Source organism: Branchiostoma floridae, chromosome 11 (genome assembly GCF_000003815.2).
Source record: "Branchiostoma floridae strain S238N-H82 chromosome 11, Bfl_VNyyK, whole genome shotgun sequence".
Taxonomy (NCBI): Eukaryota; Metazoa; Chordata; class Leptocardii; order Amphioxiformes; family Branchiostomatidae; genus Branchiostoma; species Branchiostoma floridae.
Genome location: NC_049989.1, coordinates 12115920 through 12142234, shown reverse-complemented (window position 1 = coordinate 12142234; position 26315 = coordinate 12115920). Strand labels below are relative to the sequence as shown.

Genomic DNA, 26315 nt, shown 5'->3' with positions numbered 1-26315 from the left:
GGAGTTTTTTTTTTTTTTTTATATAAATAGATATATATATATATATAGATATATATATATATATATATATATATATATATATATATATATATATATATATATATATATATATATATATATATATATATATATATATATATATATATATATATATATATATATATATATATATATATATATATATATATATATATATATATATATATATATATATATATATATATATATATATATATATATATATATATATATATATATATATATATATATATATATATATATATATATATATATATATATATATATATATATATATATATATATATATATATATATATATATATATATATATATATATATATATATATATATATATATATATATATATATATATGTATATGAGACACCTGATATATATATATATATATATATATATATGCATATATATATGACTAAACATCATAATTAGAATGGGGGTACAATAGAATAGCACGTTAAACACAGAGAAATGCAGTGGAATTTAAACAAATAGTTGCCCCTCGTCTTTGTGATGGAATATGGCTTCCAAAGTCCCGGGCATTGCCATGTGTACAGTTAATCTTGCTGTCAACTAAATGTCACAAGTCTTACTCAGCTGTTGACAACTACTTCAACCAAGTGTAACATTTCCTCAAAGTTCTCAGTTTCACATGTTTACACTGGTCCGTGAAACACCTGTTCACCTGAGTCTTGGCTGAGACGTCGCGCCGAGGTCACAGAGTTGAGGCCTTTCTGATCTGGGGTATCATCAGAGATACATTTTCCTTTGAATTACAGGAAAGATGCTGCTAATATTCCCCTTTATCAGGTTAATATAGTTCATACTCACATAAAACTGAAAATGTTTTGCAAATATCATTAAAGATAGAATCATGGTTCAAATCCGTCTATTGTGGTGAAATAGTAAGGAAGAGCGCGTATACCTAAAGATGCTTTAAAGCCACCTTAAGGGAGCATCTCTTCAAAGTTGCGGTACGTTGGCGACGTCGCAATTTTCTGTCTCCGGTGGTCACCTTTTCGAAAGGTCGTCGCAATATAGCTACAAGGTCTTCATCCTTAACCATATCCAAGCGTTACAAAATAATAACTCTTTTTTTTTGGGGGGGGGGGGGGCTAACAGGAGGCAAAAACCTATGTACAGCAAAATGCTATGTACAAGTATACGAAAACTAGCGCTGTCGTCACTACAGTCAGCGACTTGACAGAGCACTGAAGGCATTTTATAGATAAAAAAACTACAATTTTTGCGATTTGTTGTCGCTTTCGTCCGTTTCGCATGATATTTCTAAAATAAATTCGAGGGTAACACAAATTCAATTTAAAACGTACCGCAGTTGAGTGAGACACCTCATTTAGTGTACAGCCATACAAATAAGGCATGGAAACATCTCGTACTTGCACTTAGGTTACTACCATCTGCAGACAGAGACGGGGGCATCAAATTTGTAATGTGTGGAAATATTTCTAACTTTGAAGGACTTTCCTTTGTCTTGTAAGCGCCACGACATACGCCACGCCATAACGATTTTTCAGTGTGTTCTACAATTGTGAGGAAACAGATGCATTATGCACATCTTTGTCGTCTTCCAAAGCAAGCTGCATCGTCACGTTCACAGCTTATCTCCCAACCAAAGTCTTACTCAGGAGTTGTCAACTTGTTCGCCAGAGCGTAAAACTTCCTGAAAGTTCTCAGTTTCACATGTTAACACCACCCGTGAAGAAACACCTGTTCAAACGAAGAGTCTAGGGTGAGAAGACACACTGAGGACACACGGAGAGGCTTTTGTGATCTTACTGAGTTTAGCTGCAATCATCAGTGACACCTGTACTACGGAATCACAAGAAAGATGTTGCCAATATTTCTTCGCATCACTTGAGGTTAAAATCGTTCTTTCACAGTTGATAGTCTTTGCCAATGATCGACAAAGATAGAATTATTGTTAGGATTCGTCAAGTGCAAAGTATGGTGATATAGCCGGGAAGACTAACGATAGCATAGTATAGAAAAAACCGAAACGGCAAATCGGTACATCTCATGTACTATCACTTACTTGTAAGGTATCATATGAAGGGCTAACTCCGGTACACTAGCAAAGAACAGCTCACTAAAAGCGATCGACTTACACTCAAGATACATATTTTAAACAACAGGCCATAACCAGAGGGCTAGCTAGTGTTAAACTTTGTAAGTAGAGTAATAAATGTTTTTGATAAAAAGCTATGTATTAGTACAGTATTATGTAGAAATATTCGTTTGCAGACTGAAATGACAATATTGAAACAACTAAAAATGAGAAATAGGAAATCAAGATCATAGTAGTGAAAAGTGCAGGCTGATTCGGCATGCTTGTATTTTCGCTGGCCTTTACTCATTTATTCAAGTACACGATCTTGTGTTGTCAACGTCCTACTTTCGTCCACGAGGAAATGGACTTTTGCCAAAATATTAGAAGGGTTGTTACTTACCGATCACGAGGAAATCTTGCAAAAAAGCATGTCAGCTAATATTTTTTAGCCAATCGTATACCGCGGTGGTCGAAAACATGTTGCAAGATAATATCTTGTTTTCCACATGCTGTCAACCGTTTCTGTCATGAGATAGTATAAAAAAGGCGACGCGCCTGTCTCCCCAAGACTTCGGGCGCAACCTGCTTCAAGACACGTTTCACTCAGAGGTAAGTTTGACGTATGTAGAGGTGGTGTGAAAGTCTATGGTAGGTTGTCCCGTTTGTTTGCATATGTTGACTTTCTTTGAACTAGCGAGTGCTTCTGACATTGTGGCTCCTATCAAGCATTTGGGTTGGATTCATCACACGATTCCTTTTTCAATGATTCTATTCTGACGCATGTAGATATTAATTTTTTCCGCGCAATATACCAGAGTGGGATGCCCTGCATGGTGCGGTCGTGACAGCCCCCTACAATTGGGTCCTTCCCCGCAAAGCTGAGGGCCTGCCCGCCTAGTCCGGGACCTCATCTCCCCCACCCAAAGAGGGACCCATAGAGCAGAACACTGATCTGGATACAGCCAAACCTGTTTTAGCGGACACCTTTGCATTGTAGCTATCTGGCCATTGCGGCCCCTTTTTGTCTTTTTTTTCCCATTGACCTAAGCATTCAGAAATAATCTATAGCGGTCACCTCTCTAATGTGGCCACGGCCACAAGATTTGGGGACCCACAGACACAGAAACACTGCCTACTGCGACCATACAGCGGCCGTACGTCACCCTGCGCTGGGTTTAAAATCGTAGTTCCGAGGATTTTCAGTTCGCAACCGGGGCATTTTGGCGGTAGCGGCAGGTACGCGCACCTTGAATGTTAGAGTGCAAGTGTTTGTCGGAGAATTTACCAACATTCCGCGTGGCAATTTCAGGTTCAAAAACCACAATGTTCTCGTTGGTTTACCCCCGACCCCTTTTTACCCGTGACAAGTGCACAACATGGCTTTGAACATCTTAATGGATTCCTATTGCAGTTGGGTACTAGGCTTATCAGTGAAGTTCATCATTTCGATGAATACCACTTTCATGTTAGAAGATAACAAGTATTTTTTTCCAAGAAAAATGGACGAAATATTTTCTGACTCTTTCTATCTTTCTTTCACCAGAATCAACCCAAGATGACGTCTTGCGAGGAGAAGAATGCCCTGCCTCCTACCGAGGCGCTGCCTGGAGGAGTCTTTCCGGACGAGATCGCTGCCATCAAGGTACAATTTCGGACAATTCACCCAGTTATATATGTTTATGATTCATTCAAGCAAATATCAAGATAGTTGAAAATTTTAACACAGTTCCTCTGTGATATATTTGCTCTTACGTTTTCCAATTGTTACTAATCTCACTTATATGACGTTCCTTCACAGAAGAAGCTTAAGGCCCGTGGAGAAAACGGAAGTCGTCTGAAGATCGGCATTGCCATAGGCAGCGTGGTTCTGGTGATACTTGCAGTGGTGGGGGGAACCCTGCTGGGTCTCCATCTCAACCGGAAACCCGCCGTAGTGGTGGTAATTTTTATATTAAAGGTTTCCAAGATTCTGTTTTCTTCAACATTAAAAGTTGATTGATGAAATTGGGATTATTCTCTGTCCATGAGGTAATACCTTACACATAACTACAGCGCTCGGTGCAGCTGGCCTTAGAGGATGAGATCCTGGAAGAGACCGTGGAAGTGGACAAGGAGAAGGACACCGAGACCTTCCGTACGGTCAGCTCTACTGGGACGTCCTTCGTCATCAGGGACATGAGCAATGTAAGCGTTGATGAACCTATTGCAAGTGAACAATGATTTTGAGAGCGGTTTCTTATGATATTTACGACTTTTCTTTATTCAGTCAGTCCTTCTAAATTTGCATGTTTGAATATGATGGTCTTGATTGAGTATCTAGTAAGTTACCTGTACCTTTGCATCTCCAGAGCCTCTCGGCCTACAGGTTTAATGGCGATGAGAAGTGCTACGTCCTGTACGAAAGCCTTGAGGAGGCCGAGGACACTGCAGAGCTGTTGGAGGATCTGGAACAGATGGAAGTAAGATGCTGATCATGACTTTTAATGATATGTTACTCGGATTCATTGTGTTACTTGAATATGGTGGCGTCGAATGGCCTGAGATCTTGAGATTCCAGTTCAAATTCCTGGCATTTTGGGCAGACGACGTGTCCTTAGAGAAGCCACTTTACACAAAATGGGAATCAGACTTCGCTTGGGGAGGTTCAACGGGTAAGGAAGAGATTAACTCCTCCTCCCAATGTCGTACTCTTGACACAGTGGGTAACAACCTACTGCCCCTATTTCCTAAAAACAGCATTGGGACTACCTTTACCTTTACCTTTTTAGTCAGAGACCATCCTGTCATACATATACAATGCATGGCCCGCATTCATTGCCATATCTGTGTCCAAGATTTGATGTCACCTCAAACAAACAAAAATTCCCCTGCTTCATACAACTAGGAAGGAGAGGTTGATGCCGCCGAACGCCGTTCAGAGATATTCCTGTCTGTGGACGAAGAGCGAGGCCATGTGGAGCGGTCTGTGCTAAGTGAGAGCATGGCGGAGTTCTGCGAGGGACTGAGGACTCACTGGGCCGTCAAGTCTTCCACTGAGACTACCCCCACCCCAGGGGCAACTGTGGAGGAGGAAGAAGCTGAAGCTAATGCAGAGATGGAGGAGGAAGTTCTGTCTGGAACCAACGGTAAGCTGAAAGACTTCACAGTGCATGATATAACATTATCTTTATTTAGAAAAAGGTGCTTCACCGGGCACTCTTTCTCTTCCTGTACTTAAAAAAGATTCTTGTGAAATCTTGGAGGGGGGTAAGGTAGTTAAGGCTGTAGGCGACCTATCAAAGTGACAGTAGCTAATGTCATGGGCCATATTTCCGAACAGATGCCCGTCAGTTTTCAGAAACGAAAGGTATATAACGACACCGAAACACGCAAACTGACGTGACGAAAAGTCATGAGCATCATCTGTGAACAACGTTACGTATTGCTATAAATTTAACTACTGGAAAACGTTCCTTCCAACATCCCATTCGAGCTCCGGTTTGGAGATGTGGCCATAGGCACTGGTGATGATGAATGTTTGAATGAAATATTTTCCCCTAGGAACGATTGCTGTGCAGCAGCGTAAGAAACGCGTGGTTGGGACCAGAGTCTGCTACTGGGCCACCAGAAACATCTGCAGCCGTACTTGCGGCAGGGTGTGCGGGAAGCGTCGTCGCCGGGCTCTGACGGATGGCGAGCCGGACCAGGAGGTGAAGAAGCGCGCCAAGCGTGGGTGGATCCGCCGTGTGGTGAGGAGGGTGGTGTCCGCCGTCTGCAGGGCTGTGTGCACTTGGGGGTGCCGTGCCCTTCGGGTTAAGGTCTGCACCTGGGTCGGCTAGGGTGGCCATGCATTGTCAACAAATACACTGGCAACAGGAAAACTTAGTTTTTCCTTAACTGATCATGAAGATTTGAGTCTTAGATATGTGGTGTCAACTTCATTCGACTTTTGCTTTAGTCTTTGTTTTTGGATACGGATGTTGTTGTTATCTATTCAAAGTTGTCGACAACAGATTGTGACGTTATTAATATCCTGTAGAGCAAGCGAACAAATGAGTAAGGTGAAGTTCAATTCGTTCTGCAACAATGTGAAGCTACAGGCTTTTAGATAAACTTTCTTAGAACAATCATCTTTTGTTTTGAGGTGGTTCCTATACATGTCCTACAAACGTGTAGTCTCTGTGTGGCCTTTGAGATATCTGAAGTTGCAGAAGTTAGGAAGATAATGCAAGGGCTGTGCAATTAATATCAAGCAAAAGCAATTCTGACAATCTAAATGATCACTTGGAAACTTTATTTGAATAAAGCGGTATAAGAAAACTTCTCGTCTGTGTTTGTGAATGTTTGTTTGTTTATGTTTGTGTATGTATGCTTATGTATGTGTGTGTGTGTATGTGTACATTTGTATATGTAGGTGTTTGTGTATACATGCTTGTCACAGTATGAAGGTGTGTGTGTGGCTGTGTGTGAATGTCTGTGTATTGTATGTGTGTGTGTGCGCGCACGTGTGTTTGTGTGTATGCATGTATGTATGTATGTATGTATGTATGTGCATTGTATGTGCGTGTGTATATGTAAGAGGTGTTCATATTTGAGATTACATACAGAATGAGTGATTTACTTACAGGGTTAGAAAATTAAAGAAAGTAGCTTTTTTAAGCATAGAGACCCTACAAGCAAAGTAATAAATGCTCACTGACTGTAACGTTACATATGCATATAAAGTTAGATTTCTCTTCCATTTTTCTATGCAGAACCCTTAACAATAAGACGAGGTTCATTTAGTGCCACCCACATGATTGAAACGGTTACCGATAGTGTGAATGATATCATATATTCATATATGCATATTTAGGTAACTAGTTATACATAAAAGGCATGAAGTGCTAATAGTATCTTGTAGTATATGATATATATCAAGTATATCATTCTGTCGTGTCTGCCCTCCCTCGTGGTAGTCCTTGACACAAAAATTTGAACTCCGTGTGACCTCGCTTCAACGTCACTTGTCGCCCGAGCGCTTTCTAGTCAGGTGTTTTCTTAACACGCAATCTTTACAGTCGGAGAAACCTGAGATCTTTGAGGAAATCACACAAACGAATGGGTAGGTTATCCCCCCCCCTATTCGATGGAGATCTTAGAGTGACCATAATTTGATTTGTAAAACCAAATTATGCTCTAATCAGAATATGATCTATGATATTAAAGTTTATTACTTAAAAAAAACACTTCCTCAAGACCGAGTCTTTGTATACCCCTGTCACTTTTGGCGAAAATCGACCGGACGACAATTCTGCGTCAATCGCCCGAGCCTCGCTTATAATATCTTTATTGCACAACAATTGTACAAGGTACAAAGTATGGCTTATATGTGACATGGACGGTTTTCAGGTGAAAAATACGCGCAACCCTCTGCCGATCTTAGATATGGCCGATCTTCCATCGATACGCCCGAACATCGTGGAAAATGTGACAGGGGTAGTAACAACTTTCATGGATTGTTCGACACGTATTCAATCCATCAAGGGTGGGGTCATGTAGGCAGGGTAACGGCAGGGTATTCGGCCCATAAATGTAATATAGAAACAAGTCCATTGGGAAAGGCACTTAAACGACTTTCGTCACTTCAATTAGTTGAAAATAAGTATCTAGCCTAGGTTAGGGCCATACATCTGATAGAACATTAAATAGAGGTATCGCGTAAGGAAAGCCACTTAAAAGATATGGTTGACACATTTTCAGGAGCTGACGGTACAAATTGTAAGCGACTTATCGGATGTGCCAAGCATGTCACTTCCTGAAAGATATCAGATGTCCCTAAGCTCCATTGACAACAGCACGAGCGCTGAAAGGCCAGTTTCAGGTCAATGCCTTTGTTCAAAGCTGCAAAGTTCAAGAATCAGGGTTCTTTAGAGCTTATAGATATCGTGTACACAACATCACACACACACGCACACACACACACACACACACACACACACACACACTGACAAAAATGGTTTTCACATTTCATTTGCATATAAGTATACCATCCCTTTGATGGGTAAATGATACTAGTTGAACGTGTATACCCTAATTCACATGTTAGGCCACGTTGATTTGATTATATGGGTGGCATCAAACTGATGCAAGCGTGCTATTAAAAGACAAAACGTTTGGCCAAAACGTTACATTATGAAATGTAAGTGGTTAGAAAAGGTAAACCGATGACTGATCTAACAGAGTACGGTAGATCTATAGACAGAACAATAGATTCTTTTATTTCACATCTTCTTCTTTGTCATAAGAATTCTATATTATTATAATGTAATAGCCTTTATTGCACATTCATGCCCTATCGGGCTAAGTACAGGCATATAGATACAAAGGGTAGTAATGCAGTAAACATGGTTTCTAAGACTAATCTAGAACATAAATTCTAAAACTATTCTAATACATTTGTTCGGCTTCTTCTCGTTTCTTAGTTATGTTAAATATGTAGCTTGAGATGTGTTTGTATAATGTCGTTTGATCAAAGCTCATAAGAAAAATGAATTTTTCAACACTAGACATATATTCAAAGCGAGGGAACTTTCCTATAATATGGCTAAAAAGAATACTTCTATCGTTACTATATAAACGTTCTAATAGAAAGTGAGATTCATCTTCGATCTTGTTCAGGTTACAGAACTGACAGACTCTTTGCTCCAGAGGTGTGTGGTTGTGCCTCCCTGATTCAACACGGAGTTTGTGGCAGCTGATTTGTAGTTTGGTGATAATAGATCTTTGTCGTTCGTTCGGAATCTTAAGATACTCTTCTTCGTTATAGGTGGATTTGAATAGTCTGTATGAGCGTAATTTGTTCTTTGCGCATTTGCCCTTGTATATTATTATAAATTTCCGATTTTTTTGCATTCCACGACGCTCATTTAACTGCTGCCCTGTACGATTTACAGCATAATTGAAAACTTTTTATCTTTTATTTCTACAAACAGCCGAAAATCAATTTGCGCGTGGATGATACGCGCGTGAAAAGTTGATGTTGTGCTCCTGACTACTTTCCTAAAAAAATTGGTAGGAAGTACTAGGTATAGATTCTCAACTTGTCCAATTGTAAGAAGCTGCTTTCTTATTTGTGCTTATTCTATGTATAATTCATGGCAATAATATGACAGTGTGACATTGTGCTCCCCTTGACTCACTTTTCAGACTTCTAGAATAAAAAGATGCTCTTAGCTAAGACGCGATGCACTAGTGACATGTGACCTTTGTTTTGACAGTTCCCCAGCTGCAATCCCAAGTGCAATGAAGGCTTACGGGCCTTCGTACCATGTCCTATTGTTTGATAAGATCTCCTAGCAACCAGGTGAAAGTGAGAACTTTGAGGAAGTAAAAAGCTGAAGAAGTCAGCAGCGGGACCTTTCCAGCTCCTAACAAGCCGTGAGAAAGCACAGACCGTGTGTGTCGCAGTCCTGCTCTCCGTGTGGTACGTGAGTCATGAAATGTTTCATATAAGGTTTCGTTGTATATTGGTAGAGTACATGGGAAAGGACAACCTCAAGCCAACCGCACACTCTTACGCCACATCTTCAGAAAAGACGCTGGAGCCGCATGTTTCCCGTATAGAAACTTTGTTCGAACCAACACACAACGATGTATATTGAATGTGATATCTAAATGAAATGTGAGACCCATGCAACGATCTGCGGTGATGTTTTAAGCCGCGTAAAAGCCTCTATCAGTCTAATGTCGACTTCTTGTCTCAGCCGCGAATACTTAATCGCTATGGAGATTACCTTGGCCGTATGGCTAGGTTTCCATACAGTTAGAGTAACGTCTGCAGCAGACTTCCATTGCTTTATACGCTATTACTTTATGGCGAAAATCGATCCGGACGACGATTCTGCGACAATCGCCCGAGCCTCGCTTATAATAATAACTTTATTGCACAACAATTGTACAAGGTACAAAGTATGGCTTATATGTGACAGGGACGAGGGACAGGGACAAGGTATGTGTGACAGGGACGGTTCTCAGGTGAAAAAAGGCGCAACCCTCTGTCAATCTTAAATATGGCCGATCTTCCATCGATACGCCCGAAGATCTTGGATAATGTGACAGAGGTATTACGCAGTCTTCAGTGCCCCGGTTAGATTCGAGGACGACCGTCGTACGTATATGATCGCAAACTGGGAGAATTTTTCAGATAGTCACGCATGTTTCGTGCGAAATTCGGCTGACAGATATCATAGACGCATCCTATTTTTTGTAGGTGATTAAATAAAACATGGTGACTTATAACTCATGACCAAGAATATGTGAAGCTTTTGTATGCTTCGCTTTCGTAGCATCCACTTGAAAGCCTTAAGGATACTTTTGTAAATGCATTTAAGTTCGCGGGTATCTAATTTCGCGGTAGCAAGAAAAGAGACTTTTCGCGGTGGATTTAAGTTCGCGGTGACACCATAGACTGCAGTCTAATACCATAATAGAAAAATGTTCGCGGTGGATTTAAGTTCGCGGTAACACCATAGACTGCAGTCTAATACCCTAATAGAAAATGTTCGCGGTGTTTTTGATTTCACGGTGAAGTGGTCACGGCGAAAACCACGAACATTAATCCACGGCGAACATTTCTGCATTTACAGTACTTCTAAAGAGGTCCAATTGATGTCCGCAGTTGCCATACCTAGAGCTGCTTGGAAATCAGATTGCAATGGTCGTCTTACAATTATGACTCATAAGCTTCATTTACATAGGCTAAAGCCAATTCATATGATGTCAAAATTGAGAGACCTTGCAAACTGAGAAATGTCGCTTCCAGGTATTTATATATGTACTTTGTTTATGTACGTCGATTAAATCACAGCTAATTGGGTTGAAACTTTATAGTTTGCCTTTTTTACTGAAAATAGCCAGAGAAGATGGTGCTGTGTGGTCTGAATTTCAACTCACCTTATTTATTCCTACCGATGTTTAGGAAACAACTGAATCCCAAATACGTGAACTGTTTGGCTCCGAAGACAAATGATGCGCGTCCCTACTCCAAGGAAGCCTAAGGTGAGCATGCGCTGTCACGTAGGTGTAAATAGATCAGATATTTTGTTATGACCCGGTCATATGATTCATAAAGCTACTGATTTTGAGGTGGGAGTGAGGCAAATGTTTTCATTTCTCCTAAATGTAAAATGAAAGCTGATTAATGTCGAAATGAAGCTTAACTTTTAGAATTATTTTCAACAGCGATCTGGATGTGTTTCCATGGCAACCTTGCTGTTGTTCATGGGTGTGACGGTTCTGCTGATCCTGATCCAACCGGCTGCAGCAGAGCGTCCCGAAGTAAGGCTTCTAATGTTCAAAATGTCCCTTTTCATCTTATTTCATCCTAGGTTTTTTTTTAATTGACATTAGAATCTTTGCTTCTTCTAATTAATTCGCTTCTTGTTTCTTCAGCGTTCGCTCCTTTCCATAATGGAAGACGATGAGGATGGGACAGAAGAGATTGAGGACACCGCAGGTGAGGATATATAAATTTCAGATCTTTCCCTTTTTCAACCTCCTTCGGTAAATCAATCTTATTGAAATATGCATAATGTTAGGAAGCATTAAGATATTTTTTACGTATGCTTAATCTATGTATTCAATTCAACATGTTTACTGATATCACGCCCTCGTACCTACCATCTTGTGCTTTTTGTGTACTAAACAGCTTAAGAATGTAGTTTTTCTTTCTTGGCAAGTGCTAACTAAAAAATTATCACTGTCCTTTAACGAAAATATTTTGTTTCGGCACAGGGGGATAAATAATGCTGTTTTATGAGCGCAAGGAGTTGGAAGTATAAAGGGCTTTACCATATAGTGGATATATGACAATAATAAGGAATTTTATTTGTAAGTTCGTGCCCGAGGGCTAATTGCAAGTACATGGTATAAACATAGTAGATATACAAGCGACAATGAATAGTTATAAACAATATTCTACTCTTAAACTAGTGTTCGCTATTTCTAAACAGGTTGGGTTTGACTTCTTTTTTGGAAGCAGAGGGAGACGAAAAGCCCACCTTTTCTAAAATTTGTGGGTTCTGCGATTCTATGAGAAAAGTGGCTTTCTTTTTGTCAATGTGGGGAAATTGGGATAAGTCTTTGTGGCTTCTGTAAACAGAGTGATTCTGTCGGTTTGGTTGAATGAACAGTTGCAAATAAAATGTGTTTCGGACTATATAGAGCAGTCACTTCACTTGTGTTGTATAAAAGGTAGCTTCCCTTGCTATAAGTATAGGGATTTATCAGTCCGATTCTTTTTGCAGGTGAGGTCGAAAGGGATGGAGAGCATGTCCGTGTGGCACGTTCCCTTCTTTGGCTTTGGGGCACTCGCGTAAGATGTTATTGTGTGAGATACTGCACGAGGAGGAGCTGCAGTGGATGGTGGTATAGTCGTCGCTGCAGTGAGACCCGTTACTGCTGCCAGCACAAGTGTGACTTTATCGTGCACTAAATACTAGTCAAGCCAAGCAATGTGTTGGTCTTTCATAAATTACTGTAGTAACTGATAGATGGATACACATTTCGGCTATTATCCTGCTGAAATTCATAGTAAAAAGCTAACTACAAGCTATACCTTAAGTTTGACAAGTTTAGCATGGATAGATATTGAGGAACTGATAAATATTCATCAGTATATAAGCACTTTCTTACTTTATTTTGAAGCGACTATAACCAGTACTATTTAATGTTAACCTATGGGTGGTCAGATTCTTTCATTTCTCATAAGCACTCTGCAGACTTGTAATGTGTTGTCTTCTCTTACATCATTTATCAATGACTAAAATCATAGTGCACATCATGAAGTGGTGTCGTAGAAACTTTCCTTACAAAGCCGCTAGATGTCGCTGTCACATGGACGATAAGGCATGATCGAATCAGACATGACTAAGGTTTTCTGTTGTTCATTATACAATACAGTGATGAATATTATATCTAAGTATTGTTAAAATTAGAACATCATGATATGGACTCTGGTTACTAACACGTCAGTTTTGTTTTTATTGCTATTTACTGACATTCTGTGAAAAGTACTGTAGATTTTGATTCATATGGGTTGAGAGGAATGACAAGGTTTCTGCACGTACACGTGGCAATAAAACATTACTCAACAGCAATGCCCTAATAAATGTTATCTTTCTCCATCAATCCAGTAAATTGAATGTTATCTTTCTCCATCAATCCAGTAAATTGAATGTTGTCTTTGTGTGTGTGTGTGTCACTTGAGTGTTTCACGAAATGTTTAAAAGGAGATCAAGATAGGAATTGATGAATTGATTAAACAACACAAGTACATACATCGCCAATATGTTTTTGAACATGAACACGTTCCGATTTTTTTGTACATTATCTGACTTAATATATTGAAGTTGGTTCTTCCACTCGAGTGACAAGGCTTGATGCTTGGCATAATTTTAGGCCCTATAATTTCTCTTATCACTCACCAATGACTAAAATCATGTTGGACATAAACATGGATGACATGCATGAAGTGGCGTCGTAGAAACTTTCTTAACAAAACCGCTAGATGTCGCTCTTGCATGGACAATATGGCATGAATCAGAAAGACTAAGGTTTGTTTGTTGTTCATTGATTCCAATCAAGTGTTTGTGAAGTCTCTACATTGTTTCAACTGTTGCTTGGTAATGATTGATAACATCCATAAGACAATCCAATTTCCCAAGTATATGTTAGAACGAAAACCTTTTTTGCAAGTCATTATGATCATTGACAAACCTGTTTTGCCACTTGTAACTTTATAGTCTAATCAAGAAATCTTGCCTGGATAACTGACCTCAGGTTCTTTCTTAACAGAACATTCGGAGTAAACATGGTGACAACTAGTCTTCTCAAACACCTAGAATAAAATGACCAGTGTCCAGAAATCTAGAAAATTTGAAGGGGAAAGAAAAGATACATGAAAAGATATAGATAGCTGAACTAAGTGCTATGTTTGCATGAAAGTAAACACAAAGTACGGAAAGGAAACACAAATTAAATAGGTCAGTAAATAACCTGGGGCATCATTCAGGTATCCTGACCTCTCAACCTTTTCAAACGCACCCACACAGGGCGAGTACATGGACAACACACACAAGCGTAAGGGACAATAGTAGGTAAGTTGTACCTTTTTTACTAATAGGCTTGTAGCTTGCAAACCAGCTGCTTTTACTTCAAACCTTAGTTTGCCAGAGTAGAGCCGATTCAACATTGCCGTATGGGTGGCTGAAGCCTTTTGTTGTGTTGTGTTCAAAACCTTTGTAACAACCCAGCTGTGATACGTTACAGTTTAAGAATTAGCTTTAACATTTGTTTGATACGTTACAGTTTAAGAACTATCTCTAACATCTGTTTGACTTGCTGACTATTTCTACCTTATCCCATAATCTTAGATACATTTATAAGTATTACAAAACTGTTGCGACATTAACACACAATGTCTTCTAACATATTAGGGCATTTAGTAAATGGGTCAGTGGGCTGGGAAGAAAACAGTTCACACATCTCTGCAAAGTATGTCTGGGTGCCATACATAGATGGCTCATCACAAAGACTACTTTCCAGCTGTGAAACCTAAAAACATACAGACAGAAGACAATAGCAACTACTTTCTTAGGTGCAATAACCCGAATGTACCATGAAAATGATGCAAATTGTTAGAACATAATCTAACACTGACAGAATCACATAGATGTTTGAAATTGTTCTGAAAAAAGAGAATATATGCAGTTACTTAAGAAATGTTTCCAAAGTACATTGACAATTACAAAATAAAGTTCCGTGCATACCGTCAGTCTGATATGTCTAGTACATATATGAGAGTAGAGCATCTTAAAATCTCCAGAATAGATTTCGTATCTAAATTAAATTGTTGTAATTCCATAAACTTCTTGACAAGTTAGAAGCTCCCCTAAGCTGTTTATCCAGAACAAGCAAAATCTTCTTTGACGTCGGCGTGACGTTCTAAACTGTTTTCAAAGTTCCCCTACTGCAATCCCAAGCGTAATGTAGTACTTATACTGAGGCTTACATGCCTTTTGTGCTAGTTTTTGTTGTTTGAAAAGATATCTTAGCAACCAGGTGATCTCTTAATCACTAGGTAAAAGTGGGTTACTTTCCTGCTCTGTTCTGTTCTGTTCTACGGCCGTGAGGTACGTAAGTTGTGACTGTTTTCATATAACCTTTTGTTGTACGTGTGTACTGCATATCTGAATGTGTGAAACATTGTAATAATCATCTGGTGTATTTTGCCAGCCAGTAGGTACCCAAAGTATGAGTAATGAGGCTGTTTAACGTGGTCGAGGCACCTCCTCGAGCACGGGACCCCCGTTTTACGTCCCTCCCGGAAGACGATTTCGTGGAAAGCTTCGTGAGGCAGCTACAGCAATCCAATCCATAGTTCCATCTGAGGTTTCAGCCTGCTTGAAAAAGCCTCAGTCTAATATCGACTTCTCGTCTCAACTATGCCATTATGCACTATGCCAATCATATTGGAGATCACTTTGTTGGCTGTATGCCTAGGTGCACATACAATTAGAGCAACTGGGCGCCTGTAATAGACATCCATAACTTTACACTGTCTTCAGGGCCCGACCAAAGTATTCGTATGCTGCTCGCACGATCGAAAACTAGAGGATTTCTTCAGATAACCGTGCCCGTGTCGTATGCAAAAGGCTGTCTTGTGAGCTTGGAAAAGGCCTGGGCCTGTCTTTGGTCCTTATCTTCGGATTTTTCTGTCACAGCCTACTTGAAAACAGACTAAAACTCAGTCGTAATGGCGCGATGACATTTGTCGTAGGCCACCACACGATCTCGATGTAATATAGTTCACAAATAGGCTGTTACAGAACAAACAACCTACAACAATCTTAACCATAACAAAACTAACAAGACGGCCGAATGTTGTGCGACACATGCGCGAATGTCTTCCGTCTATTTGCGATCGTACGATGATTGTACGATCAAAGTATTTTTTCCCAGGATCAAGGCGTAAGATGACGTCCAGTGATCATGATGCAAAGAAAGTTCCTCCATTATCTGAGGCGGCGCTCGGCGGAGTCTTTCCGGACGAGATTGCCGCCATCAAGGTAAGATTGAATTTTGCTTTCAAATACATTTTTCTGGTGGATAACTAAACTTCACGATCATATACCATCGTCAGGTATTACATGTGGCAGCAAAAATACGTCGAAATACTGTCATTTGATTTAAAATACTGCTTTACTACCAGAGATTGAACTACAGGGGCCGATTTTGTTTCAACATTTCGACGAGAATAACTCAAACACGTGTTGAGGGATTGTCATGATTGTTGGTATGCTTTTTTTCTAAATAAGGCAGCCCACAGCGGCAAAAAACAGCGACTGAAAATCGTGTTAGTTGCGGCAGTTGTTGTGACAGTAGCTCTAGCAGGAGGCGCCATCCTCTTGGGTGTTCACCTTACAGCACATCGTGTTGTAACGGTAGGTAATATCTTTGCTAATAACCTCTGATAGACAACGTTGTGGATTAACTATCTCAACTAAAATCGCATATTTGTGTTTTTAAATATTATTAATAATAATAGTTTATTGCAAATTGTTGCCCGAATGCTAATTGCTGGTAACATGAAACGGGACAAACAAACAAATAAACTGTAACTTGTTGGGTTCGACTTCTTTTCCTGAGACAGTGAAAGACGAAGGATCCCACCTTTTCTATTATGTGGTGCTATGTGTGGGTTCTGAGATGTTAGGAGGAGGGTAGTTTTCTTTTTGCCTGCAAACACGGGGGAATTTGGGAGGAATTTTGTGGCTTCTTTAAAAAAAATGTAAACCAAGAATATAATGCTCTTAAGACGGTGCGTTCAAAACTATTTGTTCAATAGCATGGTCTCATAGAAAAGTGACAAAACATATTTCCATCTTACTTTCAAAGATTAGGGTATTTATGTATTGTTTTGGAACTTTCTTCTGTATATATCCTGTACGTGTACGTATTGGCAATTAACCTGGCAACGGCTGCGCCATTTTTCATTGTTGGCATGTAAAGATGTATCTATAAAAAATCATTTCTGTGCAGTGCTCACTGAACTTCTGGGATGGAAAGCAGCTCTTGCACGAGACCGTTGAGACTGACCAAGACGCCGGGACGGACGCCTTCTACACGGACGGTTCTAAAGGGGCAGCTGCGGTCATGTACGATCATCACAAGGTAGGTTCTTAAATGGACCCCCTAGCAGGTTTCTAAGGCACTGTGGCAAAACTATCGTCTTTTTTATATCTCGTGTTCTGCTCATGCTGTAGTTCGGATTTTTGCGGGGTAGTTTGGGGCAGAGAATGAGTGCTTAGCCTTAGGTTTGGGCCTCCTAGCGGCTTTTTTGAAGGAACCGATTTTATTTCACACTTTGGACGAGAACTCAAGAACGTGTTGACGCATTGTCATGATTTTTGGTGTGTTTGTTTTTACTTTCTGTTTTGTTTGTCTGCAGCTGATGAAAGCGTTCAAGTTCTCCCGCAGTGAAACCTGCTTCGTCATAGAAGAGATGTGGGATGAGAAGGAAGGTGTGAGAAAGGCTGCAGAGGACCTGGAGGCAAAACAGGTACAAATGTACATACTAACATGCCTAAACGACTCATACTTCTATGACAATTATAAAACAAGCTAGCCTTTAGTCCACGGGCTGTTATTATGCAACTTCTGGCGTGACCCCTACGTGGTACCATGTGACACCCTATGACTACGGGGCTATATTTGGGCACGGCCGGGCTCCAGAGGTGGGATAAGGCGTATCCCACAACGCATTGCGGTTTCCGGTCTACGCCAGATATCGGGCCGGGCTCCAGATTTTTGTAAAGTTGGAATTAAAAGCAACCCAGGACCCGGTTGCTCTCCAAGCAGAGCTTGGTGGGGAAAATCATGACTTTTTTCCTGATATGCCGGGCAGGCTAGTCGAAAAAATACGTTATTTATGGAAAAGGTCATGATTTTTCCCACCAACATCTGCTTGGAGAGTAGTACCCGGTGACAAATATACGCCGTAACATAATCGTAAAAACAACTGACGTACCCTTAAGATATCCGGGGGCCCACCGGGACAAAAATGTAGGTAGACCCCCTATGGGCACCGGTGCAAATGTGACCGTAGCAATAGGATTAAGACGGTCCCAACCACTGTTTAGGTGAATATTGGGAAATAACGATTGTAAGCCTTCCTTTTCAGAATTCACATCCTTCTTTCCTTTCTCTAGGATGATTCCATGCAGTTTGCCAGTAGCGGCGGCGCCATGGTGATGTCCATGGATACTGACAGACCAGACCGCCCCGTACTGAGTGAGAAACTGCAGAACTTTTGTGGACAACTGGAGCCGCGCTGGGCTAAACTCACCCCGGCTACTGAGGAGGAACAGAAAGGAGATAGGGCGGAAATCATCATGCCTGCTGGTGAGATAAAACTTTTTTTCTTTAAAAGAAAGCCATTCCTAGTTAGCAGCTAGTTACGAGCAAGGGGTCAGTCACTGACCTAAGTACATAGTCAGGTTGGCAGGTAGTTATCATTAGCAATATCAAACATGTTGGAAATAGCATTAGCAGTGTATATATAGATATAGTACTTGTTATGCTACGGTCATATTTGCACCGGTCCCTAGCTGTAGGGGCTGAGGGTATAGAACCGGCCGGGCTCTGAAACCACAAAATTTTCACGTTGGACAGCAGGATACCTCTCGATGTTTTCAGGATTTGGTTACGGCGTCTATTTGTCGCCGGGCCCCGGATTAATTTTAATTCCGAGGTAAAAAATCCGGGGCCCGACCGTGCTCAAATATAGCCCGGTAACCGCATGGTGTCCCACGGGGCCACGCAGGGGTCACTCCAGAAAGACCAAAATAGACAGCCGGGCAAACTACCCGACAGAGCCCTGTTTTCCAAGCGTGACCGTAGCATCTAATGTGAACAACATTTTGATTGGTAACACTTCAAACGTTCTGCCAAACTGTCTTGAGATGACGACGAAAATTACACACGGTAGAAGACATCTAGATCATATATTTTGTCTCTTCAGTACGAGCCTTTGATCAAAGCTAGCCCGGTTTCAAGTAGAGACCAGGTAGCTAAATACAAATGGACACGGGGCTAAAAATATAGCTACAGCAAAACCTCAATAATGGATCAATGAATGAATGAAGACCTTTACTGCACATTTTGCCACGACGGGCAAAGTACAGGTCACAACAAGACATGTTCAAAAGATACAGTTCACTGATACAAAATGAGACTATTGCTGGATAAATTCAACTTCTCCTCGCTTTTCTGTTATAGTGGAGATAAAAGAGCAGATATGTTTTATGATCAATGGTTTGTCTAGTTGCATTAGGAATATGAATTTTTTTACAGAACGTATATACGTAGGTGTATGAAATAAGGAAATTGGTTTTGTATAACTTTAAACAGTTCACTTCTCTCTACGGTATACAATTTACATTCTAATACAAAATGACGTTTGTCCTCTAATCAATGCAGATGTTTCACAAGTGGAACTCTTCTTTCAGGTCCTATTACAGACGAAACAGCACAGGAGGGAAATCGGGACAAGCGGGGAATCATCATCCGTATCGTCAGGTGTGGTGACTCGTACTGTGTCTTTGTCATCATTTACGTGGTTGAAAAGTTGCCTTCACCAATACAACACGCACAGCTTAAAACACGCCTTCTTTAAGAGACTCTTGAAGTAAAAGAAATGACCAAAACGAACGGACACGGACTATCATGAACCCTGAGCTTTCGCTCTACTATATCTTTTTGCACTATGTATATGCAATGATCTATGTCGATAGATTTATTAGAACTCGATGTAACCTGTATCTCTGTTATATTTCATCTGACCCTAACCTCCCTCATGACCTCGATGAAAAGCGGCCTGCAGGTCGATTTGAGCTTCTCATGAATAAGTAAAGGTTCAAACAAAGAAACATATTATGTAAGATTTCGGTCAGTTTTTACATGTAACAACAAAAATCTGCAATTTTATTGTGTTTTCACAAGGCACGGAAATAATTAGTTGATAACGTAATGGCTTTTTAAAGTAACAGTTAACTGTTTGTAGGCGTAGTTTTTTTTTTCAAATCTTTGTACCATGTTTGCTTTTATGGGCCATGGGCCTGATGCAAACAAATAAATTAAACATTGCCTTGTAATTTTCTGCTACACGATCATACTTGTGACATCAGCAAGCTATGTACAGGATAAAGGTGTGTGTGTGTCTCTGTTTGTCCGTTTGAGTACATAATACACTCGACAAGGATAGATAGCTGACCCTGTGCACTTGGATGAACTACGGAGGACTTCCCTCACTTCACTGACTAACCAATGACCAAAAATCTAAGTAATACTTACAAAATCCGCTAGATGTCGTTGTCGTACAAACGATAAGGGACAAAGCAGAAATAACCAAAGGATATATCTATTGTGTTTTGAACCCATTACGTAATTGTTCAAGCTTGCACACCGCCATTTCAAACTTTGATTGCCTTATAAAATTTTCCTATGATCCTTTCCGTATACATTATCAACTTCAGTCGATCCCCCTTGACTATTATTGGACTGTCCCTAATGAGACACGAAGACGTCACAGAATGCCATGGTTATAGATAGAATGGGTTATCAGCTGCAGTAACACTTCCGGGTACACCAAGCACCATGCCTTGTCCTGTCACTCCGAGCACTGCGGCTTGAGAAAGGGACGTGAGAACTTAGAAACGATCACTAGAACAACTGGAGTTTGTCGTCCATCGATCGAGGCTCCGTGGATATTTTGAGAAGTTCGGCGGAGTTGTTTTACGTCGTGAGCAGAATAGTGATTATAACGTTGTAGATCAACACACTGTCACAGCAATGCGCCGGGACTCACCAAAACACTCGAAAGGTATTTGTATCTATATCTTCTGTATGTTTGTAAGAATATCGTTCTGTACGTTTGTAAAGATGATTTCGTTTTCCTGGCACGGTGGTTGTACATGTTTTGTGTCTACACACGTACGTTTGTGGTTGACGTGAGAGCGGAAAGAAAGCAGACAACTTTTCATTCACGGCACAGAACCGGGCCAGGGGTTTCGACTTGTCTGACAGCTTAATTTTGGACTAGTCCATCTTGTTACCGGGGTAGCCTTTTTCTAATCATCAGCCATTCTTACTCCTTTACATTTGTTCAAGCTACTTTCCGAGTTTACGATTGTCTAAACTTCACGAAATGATAGCATGGTGACATACAATACTCTAAGACTATTTTTGAAACGAAATAATGTTTCGTAAATCGTGGTGAACATTATAAAGTCTATCCTTCTTTCCTTACACTCAAATGAACATAAGATTTTTCAAACTCATCATAGAATGAAAATACCCATTGCAGTAACTAGTAATTTCAATTGAAGGAAATGCAAAGGTACCGAAAAGAAAAAGCTTAACGGAGTGGTGTGTTTGCATAAGTGGACCAGTTTTTACGGTATGCCATGCAACACTACATTTTCGTACAGCAAAGCTAACAAAGAGCTCTGCATACATTACCTGGGGCACCATTTTAGCATCCTGACCTCTTAACCCCGGCTTAGAACGCACCCATAGTGCGAGTACATGTCGGCGAAAACACCCACGCTGCTGCTTTTTTTATCGGGATTATTTAGTACGGTAGGCAGTTATGTTTTCTACTGATAGATTTGAAGCCTGTAAACCAGTCGCCTTTATTTTCAGACCATACTTTGCCGGAATACAAGAAGGGATGTTGAAAAGGCTGATTTTCAGTCTAACAATAAGGAATACTATTAAGTACTAATTATGTGTAGTACAACGGTAAAAGTTAACCATAAATACTAGTACTAGGAATGACCAAGAGAGGATGATGCTCTCGACTTGTTTTCTTTCCGACATTTTTAGAAGAGTTGATAATACCTCGATGATATAGGTAGATAGTATGCAACCGTACATATGTGTATTCACGCTCACTCACTCACTCACTCACTCACTCACTCACTCACTCACTCACTCACTCACTCACTCACTCACTCACTCACTCACTCACTCACTCACTCACTCACTCACTCACCCACCCACTCACCCACCCACTCGCTCGCTCACCCACTCACTCACCCACTCACCCACCCACCCACTCACTCACTCACTCACTCACTCACTCGCTAACACTTCATTCATTCTTTTATGTCTTACTTTTTGTAATCATATAGCGAGCCCCTCTGTCTATCCCGTTCCTAAACACACCATGTCAAGGCAAACAATATTAGCTGAACCAAGTCTTTGTTTGTCGAACAGGTGCCTTTTCATTTAGACTGTAATTGCATTTACTACGGGGCACTAAGGGCATGGGATTTGCGGTATTGATGCAACAGCCTCATTGTTTGTGATAATTACTTTAGACCTGTATAAAGCAAACTTGAAACTTCATAATGGCATCAGTTATAGAGGTATCTTTACGTACGTCTTACAAGCAAAAACACGTCAAAATCACTCAGTCGTGATTATCAATACGGAAGGCACCACGACTGAGTACTTGTTCAAGTGTCAACGATGTCCGCCTGGCGTGAGTTATAAACATGTCCCACTTAGGTCTTCAATATCTTTAGATGCAATACATAAGAATAAAAATGAGTTTGGAAAGGATTTGTACTGATACAATTATTTTATGAAATGGAGTCTTGTAGAGGGAGTACTCCACTGCAGAGATATTTCTACTTCAAGTTCAACGTTTTTTTAGGATATATAAGGTGGAAGGAAGCAAAGTTGTCGTGGTGAGGTCAACAACATACTTCCCCGTTCCGTGCCCCTGAACTATCCTTATCTTGTATGGTTCTGGTTTACGAAAATGTTTGTGTTACCGCATCCGGTCGTATGGCCGTATCTCTGCTGTACTTGGTAAAAATAGCATCAAGGAAATATACGTTCCAGTTTCTATTGCCAGATAAGTGAACTTCCCACTTCTGCTATCGCCTGTTGCCCCACATGTTTCACTTTGGAATGTTAGCGGTCAGCATTTTTAGTCTGTGTTTGTATTAATTATCTATGATACTGCCCATATTGGCGTAACATACCAGCTACTCCGGCAAATTATAGATTAACCTAAAATGCTAAAATGATGAATTAAACAAGAAATTTAACAATATATTGAACAATGGATTGATACAGAATGCATTATACGCAGTGTTTATAAAAGCTGTTTCAAATCTTCAGCATTAATATTGATTTAACAAAGTATAAACCCTGCAGTAGCCTAGTGGGTACAGTACTTGCTATGTACATTGAATATAAGGTAACGGGTCATAAAAAAACTTTTAAAAGACTTAAAAATTTTACACACGTTGCTTTGTCTGCTTAGCACTCAACATTTATTACGCTTATGAGAAAGAGTATGGTGTGTGTAGTTGAACACTAGCTCTATGTGGCCCAAGGGCTATAGAAAAGGAAAAGGGCGCAATCCTATACACTGAAAATGGGAGGGAGGAAAGGATGCTATCTATTTAAGTCAACGTCGTCTTTACACTTTTGTGTATCAATTAAGTGTAATATAAACCTTTCCAGCACCCAGAGACATGGGAGAGCTAGCCGAGTTGCCAGTCGACTCTGGGAACGAGAAGGAGGTGCCACAGACACCCTCGTCCACACATCCACTCACAGGTATGGCTGTACAAAGTGTAATCTCCAAATAAAATTTAGATGTATGGATGTTTGTTTTCTACATCTTTTGTCGTCAGTAGTGGTAGGAAAATGAACACTGTAGAATAAGGACATTGCAAAACTAACACATAATATTGTAGATATTAACGTCTTTTCACAATAAACCACATACAGTAGTGTGGCATATGAAGTTGATCACTATAGATAAAAGCTATACCATGTAACGTCAACTCTCACGATTCCACCGGGTCACCATAATGCCGCCACATAAAAAAATACTTGCTATAGAGGTCTTCTCAAGATTGTCGTGAACATCTAAAGATCTGAAGTGTATATACAACAAGATTATGGATGTCTTGGTACATCCGTTCAATGACTTTGAATTCATGTATTTTTTTTTTCTCATGTGGCGGTATTATGGCACCCGGTGGAATTATGATTGAGTTGATGTTACATTTGCCACGGCATGGTGCACGTGGTTATTGTATCTATGGTTATCTCAACATGATATTACCAACATGATAATGATTATGACAATAACTGAAACATTTTTCTGCCTACTTTTTCTTTCTCCTAGAATCGCATGATCATCACCATGACAAACATGATTGCAGACACAAGTTGAAACATATCCTGGAGCGGCAGGTGAATTAACAATTAAAATTTGCATGCAACAATAGTTTTTATGTGGTATTTCATGTATAATTGTAACGTTAACTGCTGGTATACGACACACAGCAATAACGTAATTGCTTTATTACTGTAATTACAAAAAACTACGCAATTGCTTAAATAGTGTAAGCCACTTGAATACACCCATGGGGGTTGTATTAATCAAACGACTATTCCTATTTAAATGTCCGGGCCGCATGGGTGTTCGCAGCTTTTGAAAATTGCGTTAGAAGTATATGGCACCCATCACAAGTGGTTTACCGTGTGACATTGTCTTATATTCTTTTGTGTTTGCTGGTATCAATTTTATACTTATGAAAAATGCAATTTAGGGACAGAAACGGATATGAAGCATACGAATAAGAACTCAGCTTGCATTATAAACGAGAATTTACTCCAACGACTTTGTGTTAAATAAAAGAGGTTTGAAAACTCCTTTGTGTCGTATGCAACGAAATTGAATGCAGTACTTGCTTGTTCCGCTAGTCTGTGCACATCACCGTTGTGGTGCTGATCTTGCTGGACACGCTCATCGTCATCCTGGAGCTTCTGATTGACGTGCGCGTCATCAAGCTGTGCCCGGACCCGCCCAACGTCTGTGTTCCCCCCGCCCGGGCGGCACACAATGGGACGGGCCACCTCAACCACTCGTACCCGCCTACTCACTCTAAAGGGCACGCGGGAGTTCTAAATGTTACTACTCTGTATACAGGTAATATCACAGCAAGTAAATTATATCAGTGCGCTCATTAATTTTCGCTTTTGAAAAAAAGGACAAGATTTCCTGCCTTCCGAGATGTAGAACATTACGACAAAGTACCAAAATGATAAAATACATCGTGGGTTAGCCTTGATTGTACTTCTAGAAGTGACACTAGTGAGGTGCATGTAGGCATGACCGTAGTTGTAGAAGTGAAAGCAATACCAGTCTACTGCACACGTGTCACTTTGATGCAAAATACAAGAGTAAAATGCAAAATGTACTTATTAGCTGTGATACCATGTTTTGTCGCTTTTCTTCTTGTTACAACTTTATGGTGTCTGTTTTGAAAGTCTAACCATATTGTTTCTTAACCCATCTTGTTATGTTCACCCTCTCTCATTGAATTTGAAGTCTGCAGAGGAGTTTACTTCCGTGGCCTAAGGAATGTTGTAGCACTGTATCATAATTCCTCCACACATAGCATGAGATGATAACCAATAACGTACATGCAACATTCACACGAATTAAACAGTAGATTCGAATTGAAAGAAATAGAACTAACCCAATCCATTTATGCCAGATAGAACCTTTTGTATTATCATAGTAAATTCTTACATGCTCATATGAGGTATCGTTGATTGCAACTGTTTTGTATTAAGTGTAAGTGTGTGCGATTTTTCAAAGTTTGTAACGGTATGATTTACAGGGCTGGTGACGACAGGTGCACCTGACCATCACGTGATCGGCGCAGGGGATCACGGGACGGGTGGACACGAGGAATGCCATCATGTCTTCATAGAAGTTCTTCACGTCGTCAGTATCCTCATCTTGTGTACGTGTCTGCTTTCTTGATTCTCGAAATTTTTATTCGTTTTTATTTTCTACCCACTTTGTAATGATTTTAGTTCATTGCTACCCACCTGCTAACTGTTGTGAAATTTGAAGTGAAAATAGGTCCCATGTCGGATAAAAGGTATGAAATTTGCAGTTTCCCCGGTTTTGAGTGTTAAAGATGTATTTTCATCGGTTTGGATGTTGGAATAGCATCAGGGTGATGATGATGATGATAAATATAGTAATGATAACGACGATGATGATGTTGATAAAGATGATATTGATAAAGATGATATGGATAAAGATGACAATGATAAAGTTGATGATAATGACGTAAAGATTAG

General features: G+C 40.1%; 3 protein-coding genes and 1 long non-coding RNA gene across 5 annotated transcripts; all 4 read left to right on the top strand.

Annotated features, from left to right (window-relative positions):
* Window positions 1-4451: 4451 nt before the first annotated feature.
* On the top strand, window positions 4452-6316 carry LOC118426600. Its single transcript, XM_035836092.1, has 3 exons — window positions 4452-4564; window positions 4990-5230; window positions 5646-6316. The coding sequence occupies exons 1-3, from the start codon at window positions 4559-4561 to the stop codon at window positions 5921-5923; spliced, it is 525 nt and encodes a 174-aa protein (XP_035691985.1). The 5' UTR covers window positions 4452-4558; the 3' UTR covers window positions 5924-6316.
* Window positions 6317-11047: 4731 nt separating this feature from the next.
* Window positions 11048-13309, top strand: LOC118426602. The gene is made up of 4 exons (XR_004832433.1): window positions 11048-11123; window positions 11307-11402; window positions 11517-11580; window positions 12371-13309. It is a non-coding gene; the product is annotated as an uncharacterized LOC118426602 (long non-coding RNA).
* Window positions 13310-14150: 841 nt separating this feature from the next.
* Window positions 14151-20345, top strand: LOC118426617. Of its 2 annotated transcripts, XM_035836119.1 has the most exons (7): window positions 14151-14221; window positions 16086-16192; window positions 16442-16567; window positions 17166-17297; window positions 17575-17685; window positions 18335-18527; window positions 19634-20345. In XM_035836119.1, the coding sequence occupies exons 2-7, from the start codon at window positions 16100-16102 to the stop codon at window positions 19798-19800; spliced, it is 822 nt and encodes a 273-aa protein (XP_035692012.1). In that variant the 5' UTR covers window positions 14151-14221; window positions 16086-16099; the 3' UTR covers window positions 19801-20345. The 2 variants fall into 2 exon arrangements, with proteins under 2 accessions (XP_035692012.1, XP_035692011.1); XM_035836118.1 differs by lacking the exon at window positions 14151-14221 and having other exon boundaries at window positions 15539-16192.
* Window positions 20346-20634: 289 nt separating this feature from the next.
* LOC118426618 lies at window positions 20635-26257 on the top strand. The gene is made up of 5 exons (XM_035836120.1): window positions 20635-21006; window positions 23667-23762; window positions 24340-24407; window positions 24921-25146; window positions 25844-26257. Exons 1-5 carry the CDS (start codon window positions 20976-20978, stop codon window positions 25987-25989), a joined length of 567 nt encoding a protein of 188 aa, XP_035692013.1. The 5' UTR covers window positions 20635-20975; the 3' UTR covers window positions 25990-26257.
* Window positions 26258-26315: the final 58 nt, after the last annotated feature.

Bases quoted from the DNA above. Each gene is read 5' to 3' on its own strand.
- LOC118426618 (XM_035836120.1), top strand. From the start codon at position 20,976: ATGCGCCGGGACTCACCAAAACACTCGAAAG. The intron at 21,007-23,666 runs GTATTTGTATCT...AAACCTTTCCAG, and splicing joins CTCACCAAAACACTCGAAAG to CACCCAGAGACATGGGAGAG. The intron at 24,408-24,920 runs GTGAATTAACAA...TTGTTCCGCTAG, and splicing joins AACATATCCTGGAGCGGCAG to TCTGTGCACATCACCGTTGT.
- LOC118426617 (XM_035836118.1), top strand. From the start codon at position 16,019: ATGCGCGAATGTCTTCCGTCTATTTGCGATCGTACGATGATTGTACGA. The intron at 16,193-16,441 runs GTAAGATTGAAT...TTTCTAAATAAG, and splicing joins ACGAGATTGCCGCCATCAAG to GCAGCCCACAGCGGCAAAAA. The intron at 17,686-18,334 runs GTACAAATGTAC...TCCTTTCTCTAG, and splicing joins AGGACCTGGAGGCAAAACAG to GATGATTCCATGCAGTTTGC.
- LOC118426600 (XM_035836092.1), top strand. The intron at 5,231-5,645 runs GTAAGCTGAAAG...ATTTTCCCCTAG, and splicing joins AGTTCTGTCTGGAACCAACG to GAACGATTGCTGTGCAGCAG.